Source organism: Urocitellus parryii, chromosome 11 (genome assembly GCF_045843805.1).
Source record: "Urocitellus parryii isolate mUroPar1 chromosome 11, mUroPar1.hap1, whole genome shotgun sequence".
NCBI classification, from domain to species: domain Eukaryota; kingdom Metazoa; phylum Chordata; class Mammalia; order Rodentia; family Sciuridae; genus Urocitellus; species Urocitellus parryii.
This window is the reverse complement of record NC_135541.1, coordinates 36,311,556-36,329,366: the sequence shown is the minus strand read 5'-3', so window position 1 is coordinate 36,329,366 and position 17,811 is coordinate 36,311,556. Positions and strand designations below refer to the sequence as shown.

The 17,811-nt window shown below is 50.8% G+C and overlaps 1 protein-coding gene across 1 annotated transcript in view; it reads left to right on the top strand.

Moving 5' to 3' along the window:
• Slc1a7 (solute carrier family 1 member 7) overlaps window positions 1-17,811 on the top strand; it is a 43,888-nt gene that overhangs the window by 7,008 nt on the left and 19,069 nt on the right. The window contains exons 2-3 of the mRNA XM_026382264.2: window positions 618-697; window positions 17,230-17,445. Coding sequence (XP_026238049.1) covers window positions 618-697; window positions 17,230-17,445 — 296 coding nt within the window. The remainder of the gene's footprint in view (window positions 1-617; window positions 698-17,229; window positions 17,446-17,811) is intronic.

Below are 17,811 nucleotides of genomic sequence, written 5' to 3'. Positions count from 1 at the left end.
TCTGATTAACAGGGAAGGAAGAGGAGAGAGAGAGAGAGAGAGAGAGAGAGAGAGAGAGCAGAGATAGAGAGAGATGGGGTCTAATGGGGTCTCTGGGTCTGCAAGCTGCCTTATTGTCATACAGTGATTGGATAATGCAGTAGTTGCTAAGGGTGTCATCTTCTGCCTTCAGGCAGACCGGGCAGGGGCCAGATGTGGATTTCCATTGGACCAGACAGGTGGGGGTCAAGTGTTCAGCCTCGAGTGGGGTTGAGTGTCCAGCCTTGAGGCAAACAAGTGATAAGGAACCAGACGGATGGGGGTCGAGTGTCCAGGCTACCCTGCAGCTAACATTCATTCAGTCTGCTCAGCAACTAACAGTTATCATCTTCATGTTACAGGGGAAAACTTGGGTGAGGTCACCTGCTTAAGGTCACACAGCTGGTTATGAAGGGGAGTTGCTGGGATTGGAACCCAGGTCTGTTTGGCTCCAAAACCCATTCTTTCTCCCTGGACTCTGCAGCCCGTGTGCAAGACAGGAGGGTGCAGATGTGATAGCGCTTTGCAGATGGCAAAGAACTGAGCGACCAAGAAGTCTGTGCCACCTGCTATAACTCCAGCTCTTGCTGTGTTTTCAGGAAATTAGTTACTTCCAGTTCCCTGGAGAGCTCTTGATGAGGATGTTGAAGATGCTGATCCTACCGCTGGTGGTCTCCAGGTGAGAAGCAGGTGGGGTGAGGGGAAGCGGCTCTGTCCCCCGAGGACAGCCTCCGGGCTCCCTTGCTGTTAAGTAGTGAGCCAGCTCCTCTGCCCTCTCTTGTAAGGTGGGAATGAAGCTCCCAGGCTAGGGGCTCCTCAGTGGTACCTCATGCTCCTACTGGGAGGCTCTTGTAGGCAGCATTCAGATCTCTGACTGAGTCTTCTAAACTCTGCTGAAAGCCACCTCCTTCAGGACTCCTCCTCTGACTCCTCATCCTGCTCTGGTTATTGTCTCCTCTTTGTGCATCCTTGGAGTCATTCATGGAGCTGGTGAATTTGTCAAGGTCATCAGTGACCTCCATGTTGCTAATTCCAAAGAACAATTTCAGTTCCTGTTCTGCATGACTTCTCCATCAGCAGTTCATATTGTTGGTCCCTATTACCCTCCTGGGATATTCTGCCAGTGGCCTTGTCTTCCCCTGGCTTCTGCCCCTCAGCTTCTCTTCCTCTGCTCAGCCTTGACATGTTGCAGCCTCTCAGGCCTTTCCTGCTCTAACCTCATGGCTTCAATATGCCACCCCTGACCCAGGGCTCTTAGGTTAGGAATGTGAGCTCCACACTTGATTAACCAGCTACCTATTTGACATCTCCACATGGATGTTTCACAAGCATTTTAAGTTTAGTGTCACCAACTTGAGATTTTACCCAGCAGACCAGTTCCTTCTGTTTTTTACTGTCACTAAAGGCAGCTCCCTGTGCCCAGGCCCTTGGTCACCCCTCTCTGTACCCCACAGTCAGGCAATAGCAACTTCAGCTCAGCTCATCCCTCCCCATGGGTCCAGGGCTCTCTCTTTCTCCACAGTAATCTCACCTAGGTTCTTGTCCCTCACTTCTCTGCCCCATCTATTCTCCACCCAGTGGCAGAATGAACTCAGTATTTGCCTTCAGTAGCTTCCAAGTATTTAAAATAAACCCTAAGCTGGGCGCAGTGGTCCATGCCAATAATCCCAACAGCTCAGGAGGCTGAGACAGGAGGATCACAAGTGTAAAGACAACCTCAGCAATGGAGAGGCGCTAAGCAACTCAGCAAGACCCTGTCTCTAAATAAAATACAAAATAGGGCTGGGGATGTGGCTCAGTGGTCAAGTGCCCCTGAGTTCAATCCCCAATACCAATAAAAATAAAATAAACCCTAAAATCATTTACCTGGTCTAGGAAGCCCCATATGATCTGCTGCTTCCTATCCACTCCACCCCCATTTCATGTCACATTTATTCCAGTTCTGAGGGCCTTGGTCCCCTAGGCAAGCCAGACCTTCCCTCAGCTCAGGACCTCCACACCTGCTGTCCCTTCCACCTGGAACATGCTTCCCCTGTATCTTACACCTCTTCCTCCTCCTCTTTCTGTGGATCTCAAAACTTACATGTCACCCCCTTAGAAAGGCCCACCCACCCGACCCCGCCCATCCCCGCCCATCCCCGCCCATCCCAGCACACCACCTTGCTCTGCCCCTTCTCTCCCTGGAGCTCACTATATTGTCATTCTGCACATATTCATTGTCTCTTTATTTTCCAATGGATGGTAAAGCAGCATCAGCATTCTGTTGACATTCAATTCCGGGTTGTCAGCATCTAGCCAAGTGCCTGGCATATAGTAGATATTCAATAACACTTGTCTAATGAACGAATGAATGAATCAACAACCATGCACTATGCTTCTTGAGTACTTTTCCCTGTGGTGGGCGCTGCAGATACAGAGATGACCAGGCACTTGTCTGACCTCAAGGAACTTGAAGGCTGTGGGGGAGACTGGCGAGGAGATGAAAGGAGGGAGCCTAGGACTCCCTCCAGGCTGTGTTGGACTCCATTGCTGTTGACTCTCCTTGCTGCCTGGGCATTCTGTTCTACTCAGAAGATACTGCAAAGACAGAGCATGGACCCTGGAGTCAGACTGATTCCCGTCCTGCTCTGCCATTTGAAAGCTATGTGCCTTGGTGCGAGTTGCTCAGCTTAAAAGGAAAAAGCCAGTTCAGAAGTCCAAGGCCTGGGTGCTCGACCTGCCCCTCACAGTTGTGTGATCTGGGAGAAGGCACCCACCACAGGCTCCTGTGCTCCCTGTGGCTAAGGGCTGATCCAGCTCCCCTGAGCCCTGGCTCTCGCCCCTGGTCCCCTCCACTGGGCTGGAGTGCTTTCTCTTGGCTGGAACAGGAATGGAGTATTAACTTGAGAAAAGCCAGTGTATTCATACTTTTCTTTTGTTTATTATACAGTTTGGGCTGATGCAGAGCAACCACGTCACTGAAAAATGGAAATGCTCTAACATTTTCCAACCAAGGGAGAATTAAACCTTCTTGGGGGAAGAATGACGCATTTCTGGGCCCAAAATCTCCTGAACCCTCCTTCCTTGGTTCTCAAATGGATCTATAACCCGTCATGCATCCACTAATGTTTCCTGAGCTTTGTTCTTGCTGTCCCAGGGCTGGGTGTCCCTGCTCCTAAAGAATACCCACACTGGTGTGGCTGTCATTCAGGGAAAGACAAATCTCCAGAGCCCCTTTGACAAATTTGTGTCAGACCTCACCCAGGGCTTACTGCACCAGAACTGCCAAGGGGCTGAGTAGGGCTGTGTTTTTAAAGCCCCACAAATATTATGATTAAAAAACAAACAAACAAAAAAAAAAAAACAGATGGTCTTGGGGTCTGTCCTCTGGCTGGGCAGCTAGAGTCCAGCATAAGTTCGGCTACTCTTCCATCCCCAGTAGCTCCACACTGCGCCCCAGAAATCAGGGGCTTTGGGGGTATATAGGTCACAGGCAGTGGGGAGGGTTCAGATTCAGGCTCCTTTGCTTCTGGTTCCGACAAGCGGCAAGTCTGGGCTCAAAGACTGGCACCCATGTCTGCTCCCATCTCATCTCATAACAGCCTTTGCCTCCTCCCTACACCAAGCCCTGGAGATAGACTGCCACCTCATCTGTCTCTAAGCTTTTGTGTCTGCACACTGTCACTCCTGCTGAGCCCCTGCCTCCCTCCGATGCCCTGTCTTCTATTTAGTTCTCACCTTGTGCTCATGACCGATTTACTAGCTCAAGTTCCTATCTGTGAAATCCGCCCACCCAGCTCCTTGTTTGTTGGTAGCCACTGAGGACAGCCTGTGTCCACCTCTGATAATACTTATAACCCTGGATGTGCCCGATGTTGTTAGGTAAATGAATCTGTGGTCATAGTTGATGGATCTCATTATGAGGTACGGGCATCCTTTGGGGGTAGTGGCATCTATTTGAGTAAATGAAATAGCATTCCTATCTGGAGTAACCACTCTTCTGGCTGGACAAGAAGTAGCCCTGCCAAGGACCAGGCCCAGTTGGCATGATCCCGCATGGTAGGGTGGTATGTGCTGGGAGGGGATCAGGTTCTCCCCATCTTGGTTTCACAATGACCTCTTTTTGGTGGTCAGCATGACCAGCAGGTGTAAAAAGATGATGAGATGTAAAGAGCTGTGGCATTAGCAGTGAGGTTGACGGGAGAGATTGTTCTGCCTTAGAGGACCTCGCCATCTGGTAGGGAGACCATCACAGAGATTCTTTCTTCCAGAGAAGGGAAGGGAGGTCCCTGGGGAGTGAGGCAGGACTCACAGAGCTGAGTTGGAGCCCAGCTCAGTCACTGTTCCCAGCGTCTTCTAACTCTGGGGCCTCTTTCTAGAATCTATTCTAATCCAGCCCCTAGCCTGAGCCCCTCAGATATGCTACTGTCCTGCAGGATGCCACCTATGCCTGCTAGCTGTGGCTGTGTAAGTCACAGTGAGGGAGGGGACCAGCAGCACAGGCAGGATGCCAAGGACCTACAGGAGGTCCAGGACAGGAGCTCTGTTCTTATCACTAGATGTGCCCACTTAACCAAGTCTCTGACCACCTGAGACTCAGTGTCATCTGTAAAATAGGAGAGACACATTTTTCCCAAATGAGAAAGTGATATACCCGAAGACCCAGCATACCTCTGAGGACATTACAAATGCTACAGATTATTTAAATGCTACTAATTATTTAAAGCTTCCCCAAGGCCCAGGTGATTCATGAAACCCTGCACTTCTGTTTCTGCTCTCAGCAGGCAGCCCCCTTGAGAGGCCCCTTTCTTCTATGGGGTTTGGCCACTAGAGCTTACCTGACACCTCTCCTGGGAAGTACCCCCAACTGAGCCCCACATGGTGCTCCCTCGACACCAATATAGACCTGCATGTAGCACCTGTGTCACATACACCATGTCTCCGGTGGCCTTTTGCAGAGGTATGGACAACCTCTCTCCCATTTCACCATGATGTGCTCACCTACTGCCCAGGCCAGTCCCCCAAAGCCTCCACCTTTTCCATGAACTCTGTGCTCACTGTATCTTGCTTTTGGCCCTCACACTCCTATAACCCAGCAGTTTCTCCATTCCCCAGTCATGTGGACATTGCTCCCTCACGAGGTTCACTCACAAAGATCACAGGCTTTCTCCTGACTGTCCCCCAGTTATCTATTGCTATGTAACTGCCACAGACTTGATGTAAAACAAACCTAGGGTTTTTGTGGCTTGGAAGCCCACGCCCTCACTTCAGTGTCTCACAGGATCTCAAGCCAAGGTGTCGGCAGGGCTTTGTTCTCATCTGGTGGTCCTGCCATGGAAGAACCCCTTTCCAAACTCCTTGAGGTTGCAGGCAGAGTCATTTCCTTGTGGCTTCTTAATGGCTGCCAGCTGGAGGTCACTCTGGGTTCCTAGAGGCCACCTGCAGTTCCTGACTGCTAGCTCCCTCCACAGGCATTTCGCAGCAACGGTCCCACACTTCCCCAGGGCTGGGGAGGCTCTCACTCTCCAGTCCTCTTAGACCAAGTCTTACACAGTATGATCATATGAGTGACATCCCATCATAGCCTATTAGAAGCAAGTGACAGACCTGCCGGCGCTCAGGAAGAGGCCTACACTGGGCACAGACTCTTGGAGGTCTCCTCATGGGATATCTACTTCTTTCTCTCCCTTCACCTTCCTTCTAATTTTGCCCCCAGACAAGCCAGAAATCCTGCCTTTGTCTTCCAGAATCACTTCTACTCATGCTCTGTCCCTGGAGCACGGGGCTGGGTTGGGGGCTGCTGCTGCTTGGCTTCTAGTCCAAGTGGCTCATCAAGAAATTTTTGAACAATCTCAGCTCACTTACCGTGGAAAGAACTCTGAAAAATGTACTTTATCTCTTTCATCGGATTCCTTATTCTCTAGCCTAGGGATTAGGAGGTACCCAATAGTGTTTATTAAATGAATAAAGAGCAGTAGGAGCACAGCTGGAGCAGAGGAAAGTTTCCTGTCCAACATTTGAACCTTTGTGACATGGTGAGGAGTCATCTTTTAAAGATTATTTTTGTACATTTAAAGATGTGTTTGTCATTTTAAAAAATACATAAACAAATTACAAACATTTTGGAAAACAGAGGAAAAAAACATCATTCCACAATTCAAATTCTGCTACTTGTATTATTGTTGTTGTTGTTATTATTTTAAATGTTTGCTCTCATTTTTAGTAGTGAGTTCATAGATCCAGGGTGTCCTTGGTGATTAGTTCAGAGGCTCAACCTTGCCTGGTCCCCAGAGCTGGTCATCCAATTCTCTGATGCTGCCAAGAGATGACCAAATAAACCAAATGCTAATTTATTCATTCACAGAGATAAATATACTTGCCAAAGAGGACAGATACATACAACCTCTGGCCAGAGCATTCTCCCTGTAGGCTCACCACATGGGAACCGTCTGGTTATATCTGTTTGCTGGTGGGACAATTTCATTATTTAATTGTGGAACCAGTGTGACTCCAGGTTTGCCAGCTCTGTTCTTGTCTGAGGCCCCAACCTCATCATATGTGTATTTCTGGGAATTCAGTTTCAGGTGCTCTGAAAAAGAGAGAATATCATTTCAATGAGGCAGGAGACTCCTTCAAAGGGTGGTGCCCAGATGGAGCGGACCTGCAGGGGAGTGACTGCTTTGTCCTCAGCCTGTCTCTTGGGGACTCAGCTCTGTGCTCCTAGATCACATCCACATGTCCCTCCAGGTACAAGCAGCTCCCAGCTTCCCTGGGGATTCTGGAGAGAAGTACATTTTTAGCTGGTAGCCTCTGAATGTAGACTGACTGCTTCATCTGGTAGTCATCTAATTAGAGAGTAGCCATTCCAAGGCTGGGAGGATAAGCATCTGGAGGGCACTCTGATACGATGCCTACTGACTGTCACCAGCAGCTCCAGCTATCTTCAAAGGCAAGTTTAATTATGCTTGGTTATTGCTTTGTTACTGACACTGGAAAACTGTGTATGTCTAGTACAGTCCAACTCCTCATACAAACAGGAAGTCCAGTGTCTTGCTCTTGAGGCCTCTACCACATCGGCCAAGGTCAGCTTATTTTGTTCAGGGAAGCTTCCTTCCAGTGCTCAGTAGCTAAGAGAAGTAAAATGGCTGCCCTGCCACCCTGCAGCTCTGGTTCCTTATGCACAGCGTTTACTGTGGATCACAGGTCCTGTAGGACTGACAGAAGTCTGCACACAGCTCCTCTCAGATGCACATCTCTGCTCAGACCACAGGGACTCCCGCTCTTTGGTCCTAGATCACACCCCCATGCTCTATCATTGTTTATCAAAGCACCCCAGACATGCCCTGAGATTAGCTCCCTGGGAGTTGAGACCCAACCTCCTTTCCATCCTGTGGGTTCACTCTGAGGGCCTTTTATGCCCACAGGCCTTGGTCTTGGGTGTAGTGGTGCACCACAACACAAACTTCAAACCACAGAAAGCAGGGATTGGGCCTTGACCTGATTTCTCTCAGGGCCCCTGGGTCTCCTGGACATTGGTGCACCTTTCCATTACTCTGCAGATTTGCCATCAAACCACAAAAGGGTCTCTCTTCTCCTGGACACTGTGTGCCTTCTCACCTCACACCTGCCCTTCCAGAGATTCTTCTCAAAATGAAATTGGCTATAGGAGGATTTGCTCTCTCTCTACTTCTGAGCTTAGAAACCTTGGATAAAATTCAGAAAATTCTCTATCACGTGACACTGGCAAAGGAACAAATAGTCTGATGGATAGGCCGTGTCACAGCGCCATCGTGTCCCTAAGTCAGGGGTGCTCTCCCATGGGTGGTTTGCCCCCAGCTGTGTTCTCTGCACTTCCTCTCTGACAGATCCCATGATCATCACACCTTCTGCATCTAGAAAAGTCCAGCCTTTGGGATCGAGCAACCCTCTTTTTTCAGTCCCTTCCATTAGGACACTTCCCACTGCTTAAATTCCTTTTGCTTTTAATTTATAGCCGAACCCTCTCCCCATATATCGATAACTTTCTCCTCCTTTAAGTTCTTGGAGACTACCTTACTGTTAACTTCCACAAAAATAAATCTGCCTCCTGCTTTTTTTGGTTTTCATTCAACATGTCATAAGACTTTCCACACGGCACCTCTGCCTGGGGAATCCTATTTTACTCTTCCGCTCAGGGCCAGAGCAGAATTTGCAAAGCCCTTTTCCCCTCACTAGACACTTGGGGTGCTGCTGGAGAGACTGCTGGGGTACCACTGCACCCCCGGCCTCTGGAGTTACCTCGGGTTCTGTGATTCACAACACTTTCAGCCTCTACCATAAAACAGACACAATATCATCTGCAAATTTACAAGGCAGGTCTTAGCAGGTGGTGTGTGTGCATGTGTGCATGTGTGTGTCCCATTATGGCCCTTCCGGGGCTGGAGATTTTGTCTAACCTTTAGAATTCAACTGAGCCTTGTTTTCACACATCCCCAGACAAGAGCCACACAAGGAACCAGGGGTGGCTAAACCAGCATCTGGATCCAGCTAGAGCCTCCAATTCTCCACTTGCTTTTTGCCAAACCCTCCTCTCCCCTCATTCTTCAATTTCTTAAACCAGGCATCATTCAAGCAAAACTCAATCCATGTGTTTATGATTCACTGAGACCGAGCATGGCAGTGTTTTGTAAGCTCCACATCACAGCAAAGAAATCCAAGTGTGTTGTATGTGGGTTTGTGTGGGAATCTGTGGTGTGTGTCTGTACGTGTGTGTGGGCTGATGTGTGTTCTGTGTGTGTGTGTGTATGTGTATGTGTGTGTGTGTTGTTTTTCTTCCTATTTCTTGTAGACTTTTAAAACTTACTTGTCTTAGAGTCAGGAAATCATGTTTGGCCAAAGAATCTCCCCCACTCCCTCTCCCCCTTGCTGAGGAACTCTAGTTTGGCAGAAAACTCCCAAACACCCACGTTCTGACTTCTTGGAGATGGTCCTGGGCCAAGCAGCCTCTAAAGTCTGGTCTGGAAGCCAGGGTGCAGGGGCAGCGGCCCTGGGTTCCCCAGGACAGGCTGGGGGTGGAAGGGAGGCGGGAGCTGTGGGCAGCCAGGGGGCCAAATCTGGTATGGCCTGTGCTTCTGAACTCTGCTCTCAAGTCATGGGCAGCCATTCCTAGCAGAGCTCTGTGGAGTCTTCTGATGGGAGCCCTAGGGAGCCGCCTTTGGTCCTCTTGCCCAGTCAGCTGAGAATCTTACTCATCAAAAGGGAAACATGGCCCAGCTGTGGGCTGTGGGTGGGTCAGACCTTCAGTCTGGTGACTCTGAAAATCTCCAAGGTCCCAGATGCCTATGCCCCTTCTCCCTTCCAGTTAGAGACCTCCTCTTCCTCAGAAGATCCATTCACAGTCATCTCTGGCCCAGTTCCCGGGTGAGCCAGCCCCTGTTCAGGTCTCTCTCAGTTACAGCTACCACCCAGAGCTTTGTGTTGTCCAGCTGCAGGTGTCACCAGCCCCTGGATGGAGCTCCCAAGGACCACAAACCCATCTCATTCATTTCCAGGACCCCAAGGCACCCAGAGCAGAAGCTCATCAGGGGTGGGATGGGAACATGTGCCAGGGTCTGGGGAGATGAGTGGGTTTTTGAAAAAGCTCTTGCTGCCCTTCTACGGAGAACCACTGCCCTGGGAGAACCTCATTCATGCAGGTTCTGCCTGAGCAGGTGGGACAGATACTAGACACCCCGCTGGTGAAGGGAAGGGCAGAGAGCTGTGTTCCCATGTGCATGGGCCTGGCCTTCCCTTTCCTTGGGAGTGGCTTCCCTGTCCATGGCCTGGTGGTGACCAATCTGACAGGTGGGCCTAGGAAATCCCTGTGCATGGTGGACAACAGTGTGGTGGTCATCCTTAGAGACACTGCCCTGATGTTCTTTGCCACATGAGAGAGAAAGGGGTAGGAGGCCAGCTCACACAGTGTGGAACTGGACCTGACCCTTCACGGCAGGATACAGCTGAGAATGATGGTGGTCAGACATGAGCTCTGTGAGGGCTACAGCTGTGGCCCCCGTGGCTTGTGATTAGGTTCAAGTTTGTCAGTTGCACAAGTCCCAGTGGAGCTTCCTCTGGGGGCCTGGGGGCCTGGGAAGGAGGGAGTTTCAGAAGGCAGCAAGGATGCCAGGGCAGCAGTGCCCCCTGCCCACTGGGAGCCATCTTTGCTCCCTGGAATCACAGTGGAGCTGGAGAGGCGTGGCCTGTGTGGCTGCAGAGGGCTGCTGGGCCCAGCGGGGGGCGCTCTCCTCACAGGAGGTGAATGTCATCCTGGCACCAGAAGGGCTTTTTAGGAAGCCAAATCAGCCCGCAATGGCAGGGCTGACTCTGGAGGTGCTGGATCTTTGTCCTCTGAGGTGTATATGCAGAGGTTGTAGAGAAATTTCTGCCTTCAGGAGGGTGTGCCAGGTCCGGGAAGCCCAAATTTTAGCAAGCTGGAGTCAGGGCATCCTGCCTCAGGTCTTTGAAGGATTTGGCTTGGGGGCGGGGTATGGCAGAGCCATCTGGGAAGTGTAAGTCCTCCGTGCTAACATGGCACTTGCCGACAGCTGCCGGGCCTGTCATCTGCTCAAGGCAAAAAAGTAACCCAAGATGCTTGGAAGGGCCGGAGGGACCCTTCTCACCCAGAGACACCCTCCCCTGCCCCAGATGCCTCCTTCTCTGTGGGGTGGAGTCTGCAGCAGTGTCCCAGGGGCCAGTGTGGAAAGGCCTCTGTGACTAGGCCAGCTGAGGTCAGAAGCCATGGGTCTGGTTCAAGGGCTCAGGCTCCTCCCTGTCCCTCAGGTCTCCCAGAGGCAAGATGTTGGGACTGGCTGTGCTGGCAGACCAGGGTACCTGTGTTCTCACTGTGGCTTTAGCAAGTTATTTGCATGCCTCCAATGACTGGAACTTCACTCCTTCTCAAAGCAGCTCCTTCCAGGGCAGGACAACTCTGCTGGATAGTCACTCCTGGTGCCAAGCCAAGGTCCCCAAGGCTTCCCCATCATTCCCGGTATCCCCAGTCTACTGCGCTCTGGGTTCTGCGGTGCTGTCCTCAGCAGCTCCCCCAGGCCTATGTCTCTGTCATCTGCTGCCTACCACAGCCACCCTCTGTGGGACACAGCCCCCTCCCTGGTCTCTTTGGTAGAGGGTCTCAGTCTTAGAGGAGACCCATGGCATCCTTTATGAGTCCCCAGGCTTCTGGCCCCACAGGCTGAGGGTCCATCAGCCCTTTGGTGGCTCCATATGCCAGGTGACTCACCAGGCTGGGAACCAACAAAACCCCACTGTCTCCTCTTCATGTGCTGCTATTGTGGCTCAGGCTCCCTCTCCCCCACAGAGTTTGTATTCTCCAGGCTGTTGTAGCCGAGTCCAGCCCAGCATGTCTGTGTTCAGTTGCATCGTGTCAGAATTGGCCCGTGGTCCCAGCCTGCTGGGGTCCCTCATCTGACACATGAGCGGCTCTTCCCGGCTTCCTGTGCTCTATAAATCTGATCCACATGCTGTCAGAGCCTTGGCCAAGCCATTGATAAAAATGACCAGAAAGAAGAGGTCTGAAAGTAGAGCCTTCCTCTAGAGGCCATGTCTACTGTCTGCAATAGTCATTCAACTTCTGTCCCTTTACCAACTCACCATCTGTTTCTGGAAGTCCTGGGGCCTACTCCCTCAATATCACACAGACTCAGTGTCAGGGCACTCCCTAAACTTGGCCAGGGGACCAAAGCTGGTTCAGATGACTGTTCTTAGGGAAGCTACAATGGATGCTCACAGTCACCAGAGCTCACAAGGTATCCTCTGATCCCAAACGTCCCCTGGTTTAACATCACATCTATCACACACCTGCCCCCAGGCCTGCCTATGCCAGGGTCTGGGATTCTGAGGCCCTAAAATTGAACTAGATCCAACCCTGTACTGAGGAGCTCCCAATCTATGGGCCAGGCAGTCAGAGAATATTGACAACACAGGAGCACAAACAATTGAAATATATTGTGTGTTTACTATTCTAAACCAGGATTGGCTCTCATGACAAACCAGCCATTAATCCTCCACTGGGAACAGAGGTAGGCAGAGGCTCTGGAACTTGCCCAAGGGCTCTGGCTAGTAAGACATGCCCAGGAGCTTTCTAGCCTAGCCTGGGTCAGGCAGGCCTTCAGAGAAAAGAGGTGCTGCATCCAGAGAGGTGAGCAGCAGGAGAGGACAGGAAGGGAAGAGCTTCCTGAGACAAACAGGAAGCACAGGGTGCCTGACCAAGATGGTGGCAGTCAGGGAAGGCCTCCCCGAAAAAGTGATGTCTAAGCTGACCTTGGAAAAGGCCCATGGAAATGTCTGGGCTGGGGACATAGGGGCAGCACTGCTCGGTAACCAGCCCTCAGGCAGATGGCTGAGCTGCCCAGAGCTACCTGGTGTAAGAGGGGGTCATAATTCCCACCTGGGGGTTGGTGTAAGAACCAGGTGAGGCCAGTAAGCAGCCTTTTTCTCCCTTCACCAGGAGCCGGCAGCCTCTGCTCCCTTCCCCCAGCCCCTGCAAGTGGAACAATTACCAGATTGCATCGGGCAGGGCCCTGGGAGCCTGGCCAGCTCCCTACTGCCTCTGCGAGTCGGTGCCTCTCATTACCACAATCTCTTGATCCCCAATCCCTGGGCTCTGAGTGGTGGCCAGATGGCTTAGGAGGCAGTTGCAAGCCTCTAGGCTCCTGGAGCTCTTCTCTGGGACCCTCATGGGCCTTGAGGGCTCCCAGGAGCACCCACCAAGATTGGAGTAGGATAAAAAAAAAGGTTACCTATTGTTCCCCACTCCCACCATAAATCACAGAGCCAGGAGGAACATTTGAGGTCATCTTTATGGGACCTCCCACTCTATCTGGGTTTAGCATACCGAGATGGTCATCGAGGCTCCACTTGGATATCTCCCAATATGGGGAGCTCCCTACCACAAACACTGGGGCCACAGCCATGGGCAAATCAAGAACTCTGATAATTGAACTAAAAAGGTTGGATCACATTACAGTCATGGTCAGCCCAAACCAGAACATGGGGGTGGGGGTGTTAAACCAGGTCTGTACCACCAAGAAGCCTTGTGGAAGATAGGAAACCTCCAAGGGTTCTGAATCTGAAATCCCTGTTCCGGTTTTGACTCTAGAACTTACTAGCCTGGTCCATTTGCCTTCACCTTCCAGAGCTCTGTTTTCCTTATCTGTGACTCACTCAGTCCTGGGCGTCCACCACAACAGACACTAGGCAGAAGCAGCTAATGAGCAATTGAAATGCTGTGAGTGCAATCAAGGAGCTAAATCCTAAATTTTTAAAAATTAATTTTAATTAAAATATAAAACATGAGCAATGTAAAAATTTTACATTGACTATGCTTTGAAGAGGGAATATTTCAGTTCAAGTATTATTAAAATTAATTTTGCAAAAAATGCATTTTACCTGTTCCTTTTTATTTTTTCAACATGACTATTAGAACATTTTAAATGACTACTTTGGCTGGCTGGAACATTTTAAATGACTACTTTGGCTGGCTTTATGACTCTATAGGGCAGCACTGATTTAGCAAGTTATTTAAGGATTGAATGAGGTAGATTAGATGTTCAGGGCTAGAGGAACGGCAAATCTTAAAGCAAATTGTGGTTTATGCCTCTGCCAGGTGCTCATGTATTCTGTAGCACATAAAAGATGCTCATTCTAGAGATTCTAGAAAACATGGACAAAAATGAAAAACAAAATACAAATTACCTGTGAGCCCACCACCCAAAGAAAATTACTATTAACTTTTCTTTCTAAAGTTTGTGTGTATACATACATACCATGTCCATATGGCCTAAAGCGCCCCCAACCACCACTGTGTCCCAGCTTGTAGATTTCTCAGAAAAGTCACTTTAACAGATAACTCTTGGACCTTGAGGAGCCCTGCTCTGGAAGGAGCCTCCTAAAGGACACACTGCAGAATTTTCCACCTCCTTTCTTGTTACTGTGATTTCCAGGAGTGGCATGGGTCACACATTGGGATCAGTGCCCCCCCCTAGTACTTCCCCCTGCTCTTGGCTGCTGCCATTGCCTGTGGCCACCCTGGCACCATCTGCACCTGCCTGGGGAGCAGCCTCTGGGTCAGCTCTTGCCAGCAACTCCCACTCCCCCGGTCCCATTTCTGCTCCCTCTCCCTTCAGGCAGTAGGAAAGCCCTTCCCCTTTGTGGGTGGAGGGAGGGAGGTTCCAGAGAAGAACTGCTTGGGTCCCAGGAAATGGAATTCCTTCCATTTTCTGCAGCAGCCCTCTCTCTCCTCTACAGAGGAATGAGGGACCCACAGGGCTGGGGGTGGAGGTCCTGTTCTGTCCAGAGCCTGTAATTCCTGCCTCCCATAGCTGCTTGTCCCTGAGCTGGCACCATCCCTGTGTAGGGCTGTTTTTTCCTTCAGGGCTCTTTACCCCTTTCTGAAATCTGGATTTTATCTGTACCCCTCTACCGCACAATCCCTCAATCATGTCTCTCTACATTCTGCCCAGTAAGCTGGAGAGGGCTCACTTACCTCTAGGGCTTCCTGCAGGGCTATAACAAGTTGGTAAATTGCTTTTCTCCGTTGCATTAGATTAGGAGCATCTTCTCAGTGATACCATTCATTGTAAAGGCTGCTTAGAACTCTGGCACATGGACTTGCTGTACCTTTTGATCTAAGACACAAGGTCTTTGCCCTTAAAGGGACCATTCTGGTACCCTCCAGGTACACTTTCCTCTGATATTCTCAAATGTAAGGAGTGTTTAGTTCTCCTCCTCAAACATCCAGCAAATTCTGCTAGATGAATTATGCTGAAGTGCTTCCAGGCCCTCGCTCCCCACTGTGTGCACCACCTTGGTGGCTCTCAGTGCCCCCTGTCTGACATTCAAGGCCACCCACTCCTGCATTCAGTTGGTCTTTTCTGTCCCATCACCATTCTTCAAATATGACCTGAACTCTGTCCACACTGAACAGCACAGTGGCCCCACACTTTCAGCCTCCCCGTTACCTTCTGTTATCCCCTTCCCTGGCACATATGCCCCACCTCCAACTCTTCCTTATCTTCTAAGAACCTCCTCCAAGAAGCCCTAGCTGGAGTTAACCCTCATCCCCTAAAGAGATAGTTAGTCCTTCTTGTCTCTTTCCTTGCCATACTGATGTATCCACCTTGTCCTGTGGTTATTTCACGTCCCCTTTTGTCCCAGATTTTTGTCTCCATCCCTACTCACTGCAGGAGTAGAAGCTCCCTAAAGTCAGGAACGGGTGCTGACTTCTCTCTGTGGGCACAGGGCACGACACAGAGTGGGCACAAATTTTAAAAAGACAGGTATGGAGTTGGGGCTCGAGTTCTGATCCAGTTGGTCTGATCCTTCTCTCAAGGCCACAGCTTCCCTGAAAACTGAGGTGGTTGGACTTGACTGTGGTATTCTGTTGGGAGAGAGGACTGCTTGGTTTGGGGTCAATGTTCTGGCTCTGGTCTGGGGTAATCTCTTGGATAATGATAACAGTAGCCCTGCTCCTCCAGCTACACAATCCCATTATGAGCCCTTCAGGGTTTATGTCTGAGCCCCACCCTAAGCCCATCACTAACATATGGCATCCTGGCAAAGGAAGATGACAGCAATTCTAAACATTGACTCATTCATTCAATCACTCATTCATTAAGCAACAAGCTACTGGACCAGGCTGGGGCTGGCTCTGGGTGGACTCAGCGGATACCAACCTGGCCTGGAAGGTGCTTCTAGAAAACAGTCAGTAATTCAGTGAGGTGGGGACTGTGGGAGCTCAGATAAGGGGTTCCTTTCAGCAGGGTGATCAGGAAAGGCTTCCAGGAGGAGGGACCCTTGCCTCTTTTGTTTCCCCCCCCCAAAACTTTTCCAGTTTATTCTTGTTTGAACATTTAGACAGTTTACTGACTGCTAAGAATAGCCTAGAAAGATCTTATAATTATGTTAAGAAAACTAATAACAACTACTTCTTTTTCTCCACATTTTGTACTGGCGCATTCTAGTTGTACATAATGGTGGGATTGTTGTCACATATTAGTCCATGCACACACCCTGTGTCTTCATATGGCAGGCCAGCCATGTGGCAGTGAGCAGGACAGCAGGGCTCAGGCCAGGGAATGGGCCTGTTGTCCTAGCCTTGGCCTGGCACTGGATGCTGCTGTGTGTAGTCTGATAAGAAGAGCGTGGATGGATGGGGAGGGATTATCTGCTCTTGTTTACATGATTAAAACCAGACAAATATTTCCTTTATCTGAGAGAATGAAAGGGCTTTGGGGAAAAAATCCTTTTGGCAGCAAAACAAAGCACAAGCATTTCCTTAATTAATCTCTGTCCCTCCCCCTCCCCACCCTCTCTACACCCCTGCACCAGCCACAGACTCTCTGGGTCTGACCTGCACTAGTGGACAGAGGGGTCAGATGGGGGTGGCCAGCAATGGGGAAGAACTGAGCGGCGAGCGATCCGCAAGCGCCCTCCACACAGCCTCCCACGAGGGAGATCTGGTCTAGGCACCAACCCACGATGGCCCAGGCTGGCTTCTCTCTGAGAGGGGGACCACTCTTGTCCTCATTTTGGAGATGGGACTCCTGAAGCCCCCACATGGAAGGATGACTTGCTTGCCAGAGGTCACGTAACACGTTGGCAGGACTCTAGCTAGGCCCAGGTCACCGACTTCTCACCAGTGGGCTCACTGGCTTCTCACTCATCGATTCACTCAGCAAAGCTGAGACTTGACTAGTGCTGGGGACTGGGGTCTCACAGATAATCAGACCTGTCCCTCTCATATCACTCAATCCAGAGACAGAGACAGGTCAACAGACGGTGATAACCAGGGTGGTGATAGAGGAGGCTGGGGGGTTGGGAGAGCCCCAGAATGGGCTCCTAACTGTGGGAGAGAGGCAGGTAGTCTAAAAAGACTTTGCTGAAGAGATGACACTGAGCCTAGTGGGTAGGAGTTAGGCCAGAGAAGCTTCTGAGAAGAAGGGTACCACACCGAGGGAACAGCACCGGCAAAGGTGTGAACAGCTAGGCTGGTGACCCTGGGTGTCAAGAGGAGAGCAGAATGGAAAGAGGTTAGCAGGAGCCACAGGACTGTATTACTGAGAAGAGGGTTCCCTGGAGCATGCGGGTGGTTGGGAGCAGAGGGCTGAGCACAGCCAGGAGGGGGCTAGGGTGGTCACACCCGAGTGCCTGTCAGGTGGTGTGTGCCCCCCATAGACCTGACCTATCTCTTCCTCCCAGCTTGATGTCTGGCCTTGCCTCCTTGGATGCCAAGACCTCTAGCCGCCTGGGCATCCTCACCGTGGCATACTACCTATGGACCACCTTCTTGGCCGTTATCGTGGGCATCATCATGGTCTCCATCATCCACCCAGGTGGTGCAGCCCAGAAGGAGATAACAGAGCAGAGTGGGAAGCCTGTCATGAGCTCGGCGGACGCCCTGCTGGACCTCATCCGGTAACTTGCTACTGATGCCCTGCTTAGGAGTGCACACCTGGCCAGGGGTGCCCTGCATGGCCTCCACAGAGCAGGATAAGGCAGACGCTGGGGGTTACTGGGAGCTGCTCTATTATGTGTGGTAACAAGAAGCAGGCAGGTATGAAGGTCCTGCAGAAGCCCTGAGCTCCTGGGACCCTGAAGTCAATGAGCTCTTACTGCTACTTGCCCCATCAGTCCAGAAGCAGGAGGGCAGGACAGGCCTGCTCCCATGCCTGCTTTTTGGTCAGAGCAGGGTCAGCGAGCCCTTGCTGATTCCATAAGCAGCTGTGAGCACCTAACCTATGAGGTTGGAGGCCTGAAGGGATGGGTCTCCTCCTCTTTTCT